The following is a 13,168-nucleotide window of genomic DNA, read 5'->3' on the forward strand; positions in this document are numbered from 1 at the left end:
GTGAATCGTTTACCTGATTCTGGAAATGGTGAGAAAACTCCGCTTAAGGTATGGTCAGGTACTCCTGTTAGTGATTATGATAAATTGCATGTGTTTGGGTGTCCTGCTTATTATCATGTGACAGACTCAAAGCTGGATCCTAGAGCAAAAAATGCCAAGTTTATGGGCTTTAGTAAAGGCGTGAAGGGCTATAGGTTATGGTGTCTAGAAACAAGTAAGATTGTTAATAGTCGAGATGTTACATTCGATGAGTCTGGAATGTTTTTGCAGAAGTCGAGATGTTACATTCGATGAGTCTGAAATGTTTTTGCAGAAGTCGAGATGTTACATTCGATGAGTCTGGAATGTTTTTGCAGAAAATTGAAAATAATGACGAGCCGTTGAAGTAGGTGGAGAAGGTAGTATTCTCTCTTGATAAAGTTGCTAAGAACCTATTGATCGTCTTAGAACAGGAGGGGAGGAGCAAAGCCTTGAAAGATGGAAATATTGAATTCACATATGAAAGTAATGGATTTATATGAAAGGAGTTTTCATCAACTATTGTTGCAATAATTATTTGGATATTATTCATTCTTCATCTATCATCCATTAAAAGAATTTAACAATATAATTTAACAATATAATTTAACAATATATTTAACAATATAATTTAACATCCATTAAAAAAAAGTTCGTATAGAAGAGAGATATAATATATAGTTATTGAAGTATGTATGTATGAAGACTTGTATTTATTAATATAATAAACATGTGCAGATATATATATAGTTATTTATATCTCCTCCTTTATTACCACCACCCCCATGGCTCAATGGTCGATAGAACCCAAATGAATGGATATTCGAGACATCTCCATGAGATGAACGACATGCAGGCCTGTTCTCGATGGCATGCACGAGTGAGTGGTGATGGTTGACGACACCCCAAGACTTAGAATGGCATCAAGACATATGGGCCATATGGATCAAGATGAGATGCGACGTTGCATTGAAAGACTTTGGTCTCAAGCAGAGGCAAGGTCAAGCCAAATGACTTAGCCTAGTGTAGAGGCAAGGTCGAACCAAAAAACTTTCACAATTTTGTTCTCCGACAATATTGTTGTCGACCCAAGTTTGTTCCTATTGCAAAATCATAACCTATTATTATTCGCTCGTCAAAATTGAAAAAATATAATTAGAATCAATTTAATTAATTTATTAATAGTATGATGTTAGAAGATTTTGCAAACAAGACAATTTGTATTAATGCATCAATAAATTTATTGGGTATGGTCTCACTTAGTAGATCATCAAAGTGTACCCTATTAAAAACAATGTGTCATTAAGTTTTAAAAATATCATTCTTTAGTTAAAGTCAAAAATTAAATATAAGCAAAAAAATAGAGAATTATCATTCCATTTAAGAAAAAATATAGAAATAATGAATTTGTCAACAAAATAATGATTTAGTTTGGCTGAGGTGTTCCTCTATGCATAGCAATGCTACTCTCACATTTGTGTGCTACTTCCAACTGGTGCAATAGTTGGGGTTTGAGCCATGCTTCCAACTGGTGCAACCTTCGGAGGTAGTGCAATTCTCCCAAACGGTGCTGCCTCCAACACAATTCTCCCAACCGATGCAGCATCAGGGGTTTGAGCAATGGTTCCAACCGATGCACCCTCCGGGGTTTGAGCAATGCTTCCGACCGATGCACCTTCTGGGGTTTGAGCAATGCTTCCGACCGATGCACCTTCTGGGGTTTGAGCAATGCTTCCGACCAATGCACCCTCCGGGGTTAGAGCCTCCGGAGTTTGAGCAATGCTTCCAAATGGTGTAGCCACCGGGACTTCTGTGCTACTTCCAATTGGTGCAACCGTTGGGGCTTGTGTGTCTTGTGATCCAAAGGCACGAAATGAAAATTGATGATCGAGATTTACAACACCGTTGACATCGCCAAAAGTGGCATCCACCTTTGCACAACATTGCCAAACAATCACTAAGAAAAGGGAGTGAAAGAGCTTGAAACCTTTGCCCATGGCCATTGTGGATTGTTTTGAAGTTGTAAGGTTACAAGCTCGTTTCAAATGATGAAGAGTAGCAATGGCTAAGGTGTGGATGCTTGAATTTTTTTGATAAAGAGAAGCCCTTTATATAGCTTGATGGGAAACCTATATTTAGAAAAGACCACAAAATTTAGAAAGGACGTTAAATTTTGTGGATTTGGGAGTATTCCGAGTATAGAATGTTTGACTATTTAATTTCTAATTTCTCCCTACCTTCGAGATGAGGAAGGATAATTATATTTTTAAATAAAAACATACCGTTTCTAGCCTATTGTACTTTTGATGGGTAATAAAATGATATTTTATTTTATTTCATTAACTCAATAAACTCAATATTATTCTATAATCGGGTAATGATTTTGTTTGGATGAATTGTACTTACTTAGATTATGTCACATCATACAACCCATTTATAGCTTAAGGAGTAAGGTTGTAACCGCTAAGTGTCTTTTTGAGACCATATTTCTGATTATGATCAATACTAATGTATTGTAATGCTGCTTCTTAATTATCACAATACAACAATGCTGGTACTGGCAGCAGAATTTTCAAGTCTTGAAGAATGTATTTCAGCCAAGTTAACTCTAAACAAGTATTTGTCATAGCTCGATACTCGACTTCTACTGATGATCTAGATACATTGTTTGCTTTTTAGACTTCCAATAAATAACTGAATTTCTAAGGAATATGCAAAACCTAGAAATAGGTAGTTCGACATTCACACCAATTAGAATTGCAATATGCCTATAATCTTAAGTTGCTTCGGATGATAGTAGGAGTTTTGACAAGGAGTACCTTCGATGTATCTCAAAACTCGAAGAGCTGCCACCGAATGTGGTTTTCTTGGTTTATGCATAAATAGTTTACTAGAGAATTGGTAATTTTTCCCGTTTAATTTGTTTGGAACATGTGAATATCCTAACTGATCACTTCTTGGTTCATGCATAAATGATTTACTCAAGGATTGGTAGTTTGTCCCATATGATTTGATTGGAACAAGTGAATATCTTGACTGATCAGAATTGTGAATGTAATAAGAATATGTTAAATAAACATCCGAAATTTTGAAGCTGAATTTGGTTGATACCGCCAAAAAGGAAATTTTGATATTTAGGAAGATCGATGTTCCCCTTTAGTCACTTGAGAGGCTTATGTGCATGGGCTACTCTAAGCCTAAGATCTTGATTCCTTTAAAGAAGTTTTAGAGGATAACCCGAACATGGATATCTCATCACTTTGGCCAGCAGAATTCTATTACCTTAATCTTGTTTACTGTCAAGTAGAAGCAGTTGGAAGGAAAAATAGGTCAACAGGTTCTTCCAACGAGGGGCATGTGCCAAAGAATGTTGTTAGTGATAATGGAGAGAGATCTTTTAACTTGAGAGCTTGCTCATCATCAAATCATTCCATCACTGAATTCCGTAATGATGTTGTAAAAGAAAATACGAACATCTTGAGCCTGTCACCTTTGAGCTTTGGTGAGAAATTTGAAGATGCTTATAACGTAGTCTTGATATTGGACGATCGAGAACAGTTTGCCAACCGTAGCTCTCGATCTAGGAGAATGATTAGGAATATGTAGCCAATTCAAGATCCAAATTTAGAGTAGGAGGCTACGTGTTGTGACCGAATCTAGATAGTTCGCCACAAACATCTTGATAATGAATATGTTCTTGATTTTATTATTGAAAGAAAAAATATTGATGATTTGCGATTCTCAATCATGGACAATCGCTAAAGACATTAGAAATTAAAACCTTTGAGATTTAGGCTTAAAAGAATTGATATATCTTGTGGAAGGTCATCCCAATTCGTTCGTCGTTTCAATCTCTAACACTTCTCTTCTGTTCTTCCTCTTCTCCTACTCTGATACCATGTTAAGAATGTGAAACATAACTAGTGTTGTGCGCCGAAAGCTTTACAAATGTACTCACAACACCAATGAACCGAATTATACAAGGAGACACCAAAATATTTATGTGGTTCGGAGAGAAGAAGTTTCCCTACATCCACGGGTAGCAACCAATCACTAAAAACAAAGTGTTACAAGTGAATGCCTCGCTATCACACTACAAAGTCTCTCACCAATATGTCACTCAACAAATACAACGTGACTCCCAAAGCTCTCCCAAATCCCGATATCAAATTCCGATACATACCTAAACCCTAGTATGACTAAATCTAATTCAAATAACCAAATCAAATCTAATCCAAATAACCAAATCAAATCAAAACTTATGACAATTTACAACAATCTCCACCTTGTCATAAGATCTCCAAATCAAATCAAATCAAAACTTATGACAATTTACAACAATCTTCACCTTGTCACAAGATCTTCAAGTTGATAACTGAGTTTGTTGCCACCACTTCAAACCTCAATACGTAGGTTGGAAACTCCATCAATCATAGAGAAAGTATATGCTATCGTATCATCAAGTCTTGCAGGTTTTCGAATTACCCTTCGTGGTCTACTCTTGGCGATAGACTCAGGTTCCTCCACTTTTTAATTTACAAGGCTTTGCTCCTCAATGATTTCATCTGGTTATTTATTTTGTAAAATATTTTGAAATTCAAACTAAATTTACAAACAAATAAAAAAAATGGGTTAATAAAAAATTTACTAAATTACAGACGAATTTGACCAAAACTGCTATAAATCTTTCTCAAAACTTTAAAACAATAAAAGATTTAAAAAGATACAAACAAACAAAAATTTATTTCAATAGGAACATTTGAGTTAAATACAAGAATGGACACTAGGGATTGGGATTCAACCAAAATACAATTCAACCAAAATACAAACTAAAATTAAAAAAAAAGTAACATTCTCTCGAGACACTCGTCTACCAATGTTACCAATGTTCGCCTTCACTATGACCCAAGCATAAGCAACAGAGTAGCTAGCTTAGGTCACATGACCAAAGGGTGGTGGAGAGCCTTCACTGTGACCCAAGCATAAGCAACAGAGTAGCTAGCTTAGGCCACATGACCAAAGGATGGTGGAGAGCCTTCACTGTGACCTAGGCATAAGCAACACAAGACCAAAGGGTGGTGGAGAGTTGGCACAATGACTTCCTCTAAGGTACATTTGGAGGTATTAAAATCTTGAAAGTATGGACATGATTTAGGAAAACCATCACATAGTGTTATAGAGCATCCGTCTCGTGTTCAATTGACACAAAATTTTGAGAGTTTTCAAATTTCATGTAGACGGACTTAATTCCAAAGTCGTATACCCAAATTCACTCTTAAAACTCTGGTTTTAGATGTTAAGGCTTGGGGCCATACCTAACCCTTCAAAAAGCCTATTTTTGATACTCATGTCGACATTGTTGCCTCTGTCTGGTATGTTGGATGATACACCATCCTCCTCAATCACTTCATGGACTTGTCTATCTTTACACTCGCATGGCCGATTAGGTTTCACTTTAGAGTCACTGTTATGCTTGTTGTGATCTAAGGGGTCACAACCTACCCTCTTCAGTATGGTTGTGACACACAACTCTAGAATGCTCTTGTGTTGATCTTCGTTGTTCTTTTAAAATATGTGGCATGAGGTTGATAGGGTCCATTTAAATATAAAAGATAGCATAAATGAGTTGTATAAGATTTTAAAATGAAATAATAAAGGAAAGTTTAGAAAAAGTTGAAAAATAGACATTTTTTTTACATTACCAAACTTCCCAATTTTTTAATTTCTTATAGACGGGAATTTTATGATGGTCAATCACCAATAAGTTATACGAAGGTTGTAGAAAATTTTAAGATTTTTAGAAAAATAATATTGAGAATGTGAGGTGGTAAATCAAACTTTTCTCGACGCCTTCTGAAGATCCGTCTTAACCTTTGAGGTGGACCTGGTGTTCCTATCTATCACTATAGAGACTAGCACTCCGTGGAGGTATATTGACTCTCTTATTTATAGTTGAACCCAACCAATCTACTTGATATGTGGTCTTGCCTAGAATGAGTGTACTGTTTTGATTACTATGCCTACAACTGCCAAAATTACGTTAAAACTTTGCTTGATCTTTGGCAAACATGAGATAAAATCCATACACACTACTTCCCATTTAAGGACTGTAGCAATCTTGTTGGGCACTATCTCGAGGCCTTCAGCTACTGGCAAGCCATGCATTGTCTTATAAAATCTGCTAGATCCTTCTTCCTCCCTTGCCACTAGTAACATCCTTTCACATCCTATACATCTTTGTACTTCTTGGGTGGGACGTATAAGATGTATCGTGGATTTCAGCTATAATGTCTTTTAAGATTTTCTCGTCTCGGGGACACATGGGCGGTCTTTCCATAGTAAACCCCCATTTAGAGAGATTGAATACTCTACTGGTCTCTCTGTTTCTGTCTGATTCTATACTTTACTGAGGTGCTTGTTAGGCTTCTAGGCGTCAATAACCCGTTTTCGTAGGGTGGGTTGCTCGGTCATCAGTGCTAACTGAGCGGAATCACTTTTGGCTACAATCTCGTTTTCTTCTGTCTGATTCCATACTTTGCTGAGACCTGCTCCCTCCTAAAGCATTCTTCTCAACCACTACGCGACTTTCTTTTTATTTACCGTAAGCTACCCTACTCACAGGGTGAAGGGTAAGCTACCCTATTTATAGGGTTCCATATTTGTCACCTATAATTTAGGATTGAGAGTGCTCTCCATGTGTTTTTCACTCAACTTACAGCCACCCTCTTGTAGTCCCCTCCTTCTTGATGTTTAGTCTCATTATTTACTTTTGTACCGTCATTGGCCTGGTTCAATATGATGCACAAAATAGCACAAGTTAACACACCAAAAGACCTATTTTATGTAATTCGTAATTTTAATCATGAACTCTATCAACTTTAAATATAATTTTTTTTTTTTATAGTAAACAACAAGATATGCACAAATAAGCAAATTTCCCTATATGTTCTAGCATTATCACATCTTTGCTCATCCTTGAGAAACGATCTTCTTTTATTGTATTTATTATTCTTGATGTTGAGTCCCTTGACTCCTCCTTCTCTTGGGTTACCTTTTTCTCTCTCATTTGACACTCTTTCAGCTCATCCTTTGCAAATGAGTTCCCATGCAACCATAGTACTAATTTCAGCTGGTAGTCCTTTAGACGTTCTCAACTATAGAATGTAAAATTGCTCGACACCTCTCCGCTACCTTGAATAAAATGACAACTTATTTTAAAATTTGATTTAAGATATAAAATTAGTTGTAGAATATATTTTATATAACGGTAATTGGTTAGGATTTTTATTTTCTTATGTTTTGAGGAATTGGTCGGTAGTATATTTGATCTTATTTGTACCACTATATTTTCTATTATTTTCCGGAGTTACTTGGTAGCTTGTATCATATTTAAAATTTTTTAACATCAATGAAGATTGGACTTTCAATCTTCTAAATTGTCATAAGTTTTTATTTGATTTGGTTGTTTAGATTAGATTTGATTGGGTTTTTAGATTAGATTTGATTGGGTTATTTGGATTAGATTTGATTTGGTTATTTGAATTAGATTTAGTCATACCAGGGTTTAGTTATATATCGGAATTTGATAGCGGGATTTGATATCGAGATTTGGGAGAGCTTTGGGAGTCACGTTGTATTTGTTGAGTGACATATTGGTGAGAGACTTTGTAGTGTGATAGTGAGGCATTCACTTGTAACACTTTGTTTTTAGTGATTGGTTGCTACCCGTGGATGTAGGGGAACTTCTTCTCTCCGAACCACATAAATATCTTGGTGTCTCTTTGTGTAATTCGGTTTATTGGTGTTGTGAGTACATTTGTTCCACTTCCGGCGCACAACAAGTGGTATCAGAGCTTGAGTGTGGTATTTGGGGTATTGTGAAAGTTTTGGCCTCATCGACCACTAGACGTGCGCACAATTGTGTTTATTTTCTTAAAAATGGCAGAATCATCTAGAATTAAATCACGACGTGGATCGAGATTTTTGAGTTCTAATCTCGAAGTAGAGAAATCTGATGGAACCAACAATTTTGGTGTTTGGCAAGGCGAAGTTAGCGATTTGCTGGTCATGCAAGATCTTGATGCTTCTCTCTAAGAGGTGATGCTTGAAGACATGACAGAAGCAGAATGGACGAAATTAAATCGGCAAGCTTGCGGAATTATTCGATCCTGTCTTGGCAAGGATTAGAAATATCCATTTATGAAGGTTACGATGGAGAAAGAACTAGGGGACAAGCTTGAGGCGAAATATATGCAGAAGAGTGTGGAAAATAAACTCTATTTGAAGAAGAAACTCTTTCGTTTTGACTACAAGAAAGGTATCTCGATAGTTGAGCATTTGGATGATTTTAACAAAATCCTCACTGATTTGCTCAATCTTGATGTTAAGATTGATGACGAAGACAAGGCGTTGTTGTTATTAAATTCTTTGCCGGAGTCCTATGAGTTTTTAGTAACCACTCTACTGCATGGAGCCTATGATATTGATTTTGAAGATGTTTCGAATTCCTTGATGAATAATGAGGTGCAAAAGAAGGAAAAGGATGCATATCAAGATTCTAGCTCAAATGTTCTCACTGCTCGTAAAAGAACTTTTACTTGGAAAAGGAGCGAATGTGGAGAGTCCCGATCAAAGTCGAGAGGTAGATATGGTAATTGGCGAAAACTTGATAAAAATGAGTGTGCATATTGTCGACAGGAAGGTCATTGGAAGAAAGATTGTCGGATCTTGAAAGAGAAGGAGTCGAAGTCCAATGTGGTTAGAGATGACGACATTGATACAGATAATACCTTGACGATCTCCTTATCAGTCAGCCAATCCAGTGAATGAATTCTTGATTCTGGGTGCTCCTTTCATATGTGTTCCAACATAGAGATGTTTTTTTACTTGAAAGAGTTCAATGGTGGAGTTGTCTATACGAGCAATGATAGTACTTGCAAGATGGCGGGAATCGACTCAGTACAAATCCAGACGTTTGACGGGCTTATACAAAAACTCAATGATGTGAGGTATGTCCCTGACTTGAAGAAAAATGTTATTTTCCTTGGCGTTTTGGATGCCAGTGGTTATTGCATCATTTTGGAAGGAGGGAATTTGAAAGTAGATTGTAGAGCTTTGGTGGCAATTAAAGGAACTAGAAGAGGTAGCATATACTACCTCAATGGAACCACAATAATTGGGCATGCTGCTGTGGCAAGTTCAAAAGAACAAGACATATCGAAATTATGGCACATGAGACTTAGGCATGCTGGTGAGAAGGCGCTTCAGACATTGGTGAACCAAGGAGTCCTTAAGGGTGCCACAACTGGTAAAATTGATTTTTGTGAACCTTGTATATTTTGTAAACTAAAAAATGTGAAGTTTAGTACAACTATACACCAAACAAAGGGCATTTTGGATTATGTTCACGCTTATGTATGGGGCCCCACGAAGAATGTCTCATTGGGAGGGAAGAGGTAGTTTGTCACATTTATTGATGACTACTCGAGGAGAGTTTGAATGTATCCCATGAGACACAAAAATGAGGTTCTCCAAATCTTCTTGGAGTGGAAGAAAATGGTAGAGAATCAGACGGACAGGAAAACCAAAAAGTTGAGATCAGACAACGGTGGAGAATATACTTATGATCCATTCCTTAAAGTATGTCGAGATAAAGGGATTGTTCGACACTTCACTATTCCTAGTAAGCCACAACAAAATGGAGTTGCTGAGAGAATGAACCAGACATTAATAGAGAAGGTTCGATGCATATTGTCTCAAGCAGGATTGAGTAAGGCTTTTTGAGCTGAGGCTCTCAGTTATGCAGTTCACTTTGTGAATCGTTTACCTGATTCTGGAAATGGTGAGAAAACTCCGCTTAAGGTATGGTCAGGTACTCCTGTTAGTGATTATGATAAATTGCATGTGTTTGGGTGTCCTGCTTATTATCATGTGACAGACTCAAAGCTGGATCCTAGAGCAAAAAATGCCAAGTTTATGGGCTTTAGTAAAGGCGTGAAGGGCTATAGGTTATGGTGTCTAGAAACAAGTAAGATTGTTAATAGTCGAGATGTTACATTCGATGAGTCTGGAATGTTTTTGCAGAAGTCGAGATGTTACATTCGATGAGTCTGGAATGTTTTTGCAGAAAATTGAAAATAATGACGCTCAAAGCTGGATCCTAGAGCAAAAAATGCCAAGTTTATGGGCTTTAGTAAAGGCGTGAAGGGCTATAGGTTATGGTGTCTAGAAACAAGTAAGATTGTTAATAGTCGAGATGTTACATTCGATGAGTCTGGAATGTTTTTGCAGAAGTCGAGATGTTACATTCGATGAGTCTGGAATGTTTTTGCAGAAAATTGAAAATAATGACGCTCAAAGCTGGATCCTAGAGCAAAAAATGCCAAGTTTATGGGCTTTAGTAAAGGCGTGAAGGGCTATAGGTTATGGTGTCTAGAAACAAGTAAGATTGTTAATAGTCGAGATGTTACATTCGATGAGTCTGGAATGTTTTTGCAGAAGTCGAGATGTTACATTCGATGAGTCTGGAATGTTTTTGCAGAAAATTGAAAATAATGACACTCAAAGCTGGATCCTAGAGCAAAAAATGCCAAGTTTATGGGCTTTAGTAAAGGCGTGAAGGGCTATAGGTTATGGTGTCTAGAAACAAGTAAGATTGTTAATAGTCGAGATGTTACATTCGATGAGTCTGGAATGTTTTTGCAGAAGTCGAGATGTTACATTCGATGAGTCTGGAATGTTTTTGCAGAAAATTGAAAATAATGACGAGCCGTTGAAGTAGGTGGAGAAGGTAGTATTCTCTCTTGATAAAGTTGCTCCTACTGAAGAACCTATTGATCGTCTTAGAACAGGAGGGGAGGAGCAAAGCCTTGAAAGATGGAAATATTGAATTCACATATGAAAGTAATGGATTTATATGAAAGGAGTTTTCATCAACTATTGTTGCAATAATTATTTGGATATTATTCATTCTTCATCTATCATCCATTAAAAGAATTTAACAATATAATTTAACAATATATTTAACAATATAATTTAACATCCATTAAAAAAAAGTTCGTATAGAAGAGAGATATAATATATAGTTATTGAAGTATGTATGTATGAAGACTTGTATTTATTAATATAATAAACATGTGCAGATATATATATAGTTATTTATATCTCCTCCTTTATTACCACCACCCCCATGGCTCAATGGTCGATAGAACCCAAATGAATGGATATTCGAGACATCTCCATGAGATGAACGACATGCAGGCCTGTTCTCGATGGCATGCACGAGTGAGTGGTGATGGTTGACGACACCCCAAGACTTAGAATGGCATCAAGACATATGGGCCATATGGATCAAGATGAGATGCGACGTTGCATTGAAAGACTTTGGTCTCAAGCAGAGGCAAGGTCAAGCCAAATGACTTAGCCTAGTGTAGAGGCAAGGTCGAACCAAAAAACTTTCACAATTTTGTTCTCCGACAATATTGTTGTCGACCCAAGTTTGTTCCTATTGCAAAATCATAACCTATTATTATTCGCTCGTCAAAATTGAAAAAATATAATTAGAATCAATTTAATTAATTTATTAATAGTATGATGTTAGAAGATTTTGCAAACAAGACAATTTGTATTAATGCATCAATAAATTTATTGGTATGGTCTCACTTAGTAGATCATCAAAGTGTACCCTATTAAAAACAATGTGTCATTAAGTTTTAAAAATATCATTCTTTAGTTAAAGTCAAAAATTAAATATAAGCAAAAAAATAGAGAATTATCATTCCATTTAAGAAAAAATATAGAAATAATGAATTTGTCTACAAAATAATGATTTAGTTTGGCTGAGGTGTTCCTCTATGCATAGCAATGCTACTCTCACATTTGTGTGCTACTTCCAACTGGTGCAATAGTTGGGGTTTGAGCCATGCTTCCAACTGGTGCAACCTTCGGAGGTAGTGCAATTCTCCCAAACGGTGCTGCCTCCAACACAATTCTCCCAACCGATGCAGCATCAGGGGTTTGAGCAATGGTTCCAACCGATGCACCCTCCGGGGTTTGAGCAATGCTTCCGACCGATGCACCTTCTGGGGTTTGAGCAATGCTTCCGACCGATGCACCTTCTGGGGTTTGAGCAATGCTTCCGACCAATGCACCCTCCGGGGTTAGAGCCTCCGGAGTTTGAGCAATGCTTCCAAATGGTGTAGCCACCGGGACTTCTGTGCTACTTCCAATTGGTGCAACCGTTGGGGCTTGTGTGTCTTGTGATCCAAAGGCACGAAATGAAAATTGATGATCGAGATTTACAACACCGTTGACATCGCCAAAAGTGGCATCCACCTTTGCACAACATTGCCAAACAATCACTAAGAAAAGGGAGTGAAAGAGCTTGAAACCTTTGCCCATGGCCATTGTGGATTGTTTTGAAGTTGTAAGGTTACAAGCTCGTTTCAAATGATGAAGAGTAGCAATGGCTAAGGTGTGGATGCTTGAATTTTTTTGATAAAGAGAAGCCCTTTATATAGCTTGATGGGAAACCTATATTTAGAAAAGACCACAAAATTTAGAAAGGACGTTAAATTTTGTGGATTTGGGAGTATTCCGAGTATAGAATGTTTGACTATTTAATTTCTAATTTCTCCCTACCTTCGAGATGAGGAAGGATAATTATATTTTTAAATAAAAACATACCGTTTCTAGCCTATTGTACTTTTGATGGGTAATAAAATGATATTTTATTTTATTTCATTAACTCAATAAACTCAATATTATTCTATAATCGGGTAATGATTTTGTTTGGATGAATTGTACTTACTTAGATTATGTCACATCATACAACCCATTTATAGCTTAAGGAGTAAGGTTGTAACCGCTAAGTGTCTTTTTGAGACCATATTTCTGATTATGATCAATACTAATGTATTGTAATGCTGCTTCTTAATTATCACAATACAACAATGCTGGTACTGGCAGCAGAATTTTCAAGTCTTGAAGAATGTATTTCAGCCAAGTTAACTCTAAACAAGTATTTGTCATAGCTCGATACTCGACTTCTACTGATGATCTAGATACATTGTTTGCTTTTTAGACTTCCAATAAATAACTGAATTTCTAAGGAATATGCAAAACCTAGAAATAGGTAGTTCGACATTCACAC

At 36.6% G+C, this 13,168-nt stretch overlaps 2 protein-coding genes across 2 annotated transcripts; both read right to left on the reverse strand.

Annotated features, from left to right (window-relative positions):
* Positions 1–1,455: 1,455 nt before the first annotated feature.
* On the reverse strand, positions 1,456–2,052 carry LOC111436685. The gene is made up of 2 exons (XM_023074418.1): positions 1,766–2,052; positions 1,456–1,693 (listed from the first exon to the last, which is right to left on the reverse strand). Exons 1-2 carry the CDS (start codon positions 2,019–2,021, stop codon positions 1,488–1,490), a joined length of 462 nt encoding a protein of 153 aa, XP_022930186.1. The 5' UTR covers positions 2,022–2,052; the 3' UTR covers positions 1,456–1,487.
* A 9,760-nt stretch (positions 2,053–11,812) lies between these two features.
* LOC111436642 lies at positions 11,813–12,454 on the reverse strand. Its single transcript, XM_023074360.1, has 2 exons — positions 12,168–12,454; positions 11,813–12,095 (listed from the first exon to the last, which is right to left on the reverse strand). Exons 1-2 carry the CDS (start codon positions 12,421–12,423, stop codon positions 11,890–11,892), a joined length of 462 nt encoding a protein of 153 aa, XP_022930128.1. The 5' UTR covers positions 12,424–12,454; the 3' UTR covers positions 11,813–11,889.
* Between the last annotated feature and the right edge of the window lie 714 nt (positions 12,455–13,168).

The sequence above is a fragment of the Cucurbita moschata genome, unplaced genomic scaffold (genome assembly GCF_002738365.1).
Source record: "Cucurbita moschata cultivar Rifu unplaced genomic scaffold, Cmos_1.0 Cmo_Scf00058, whole genome shotgun sequence".
Taxonomy (NCBI): Eukaryota; Viridiplantae; Streptophyta; class Magnoliopsida; order Cucurbitales; family Cucurbitaceae; genus Cucurbita; species Cucurbita moschata.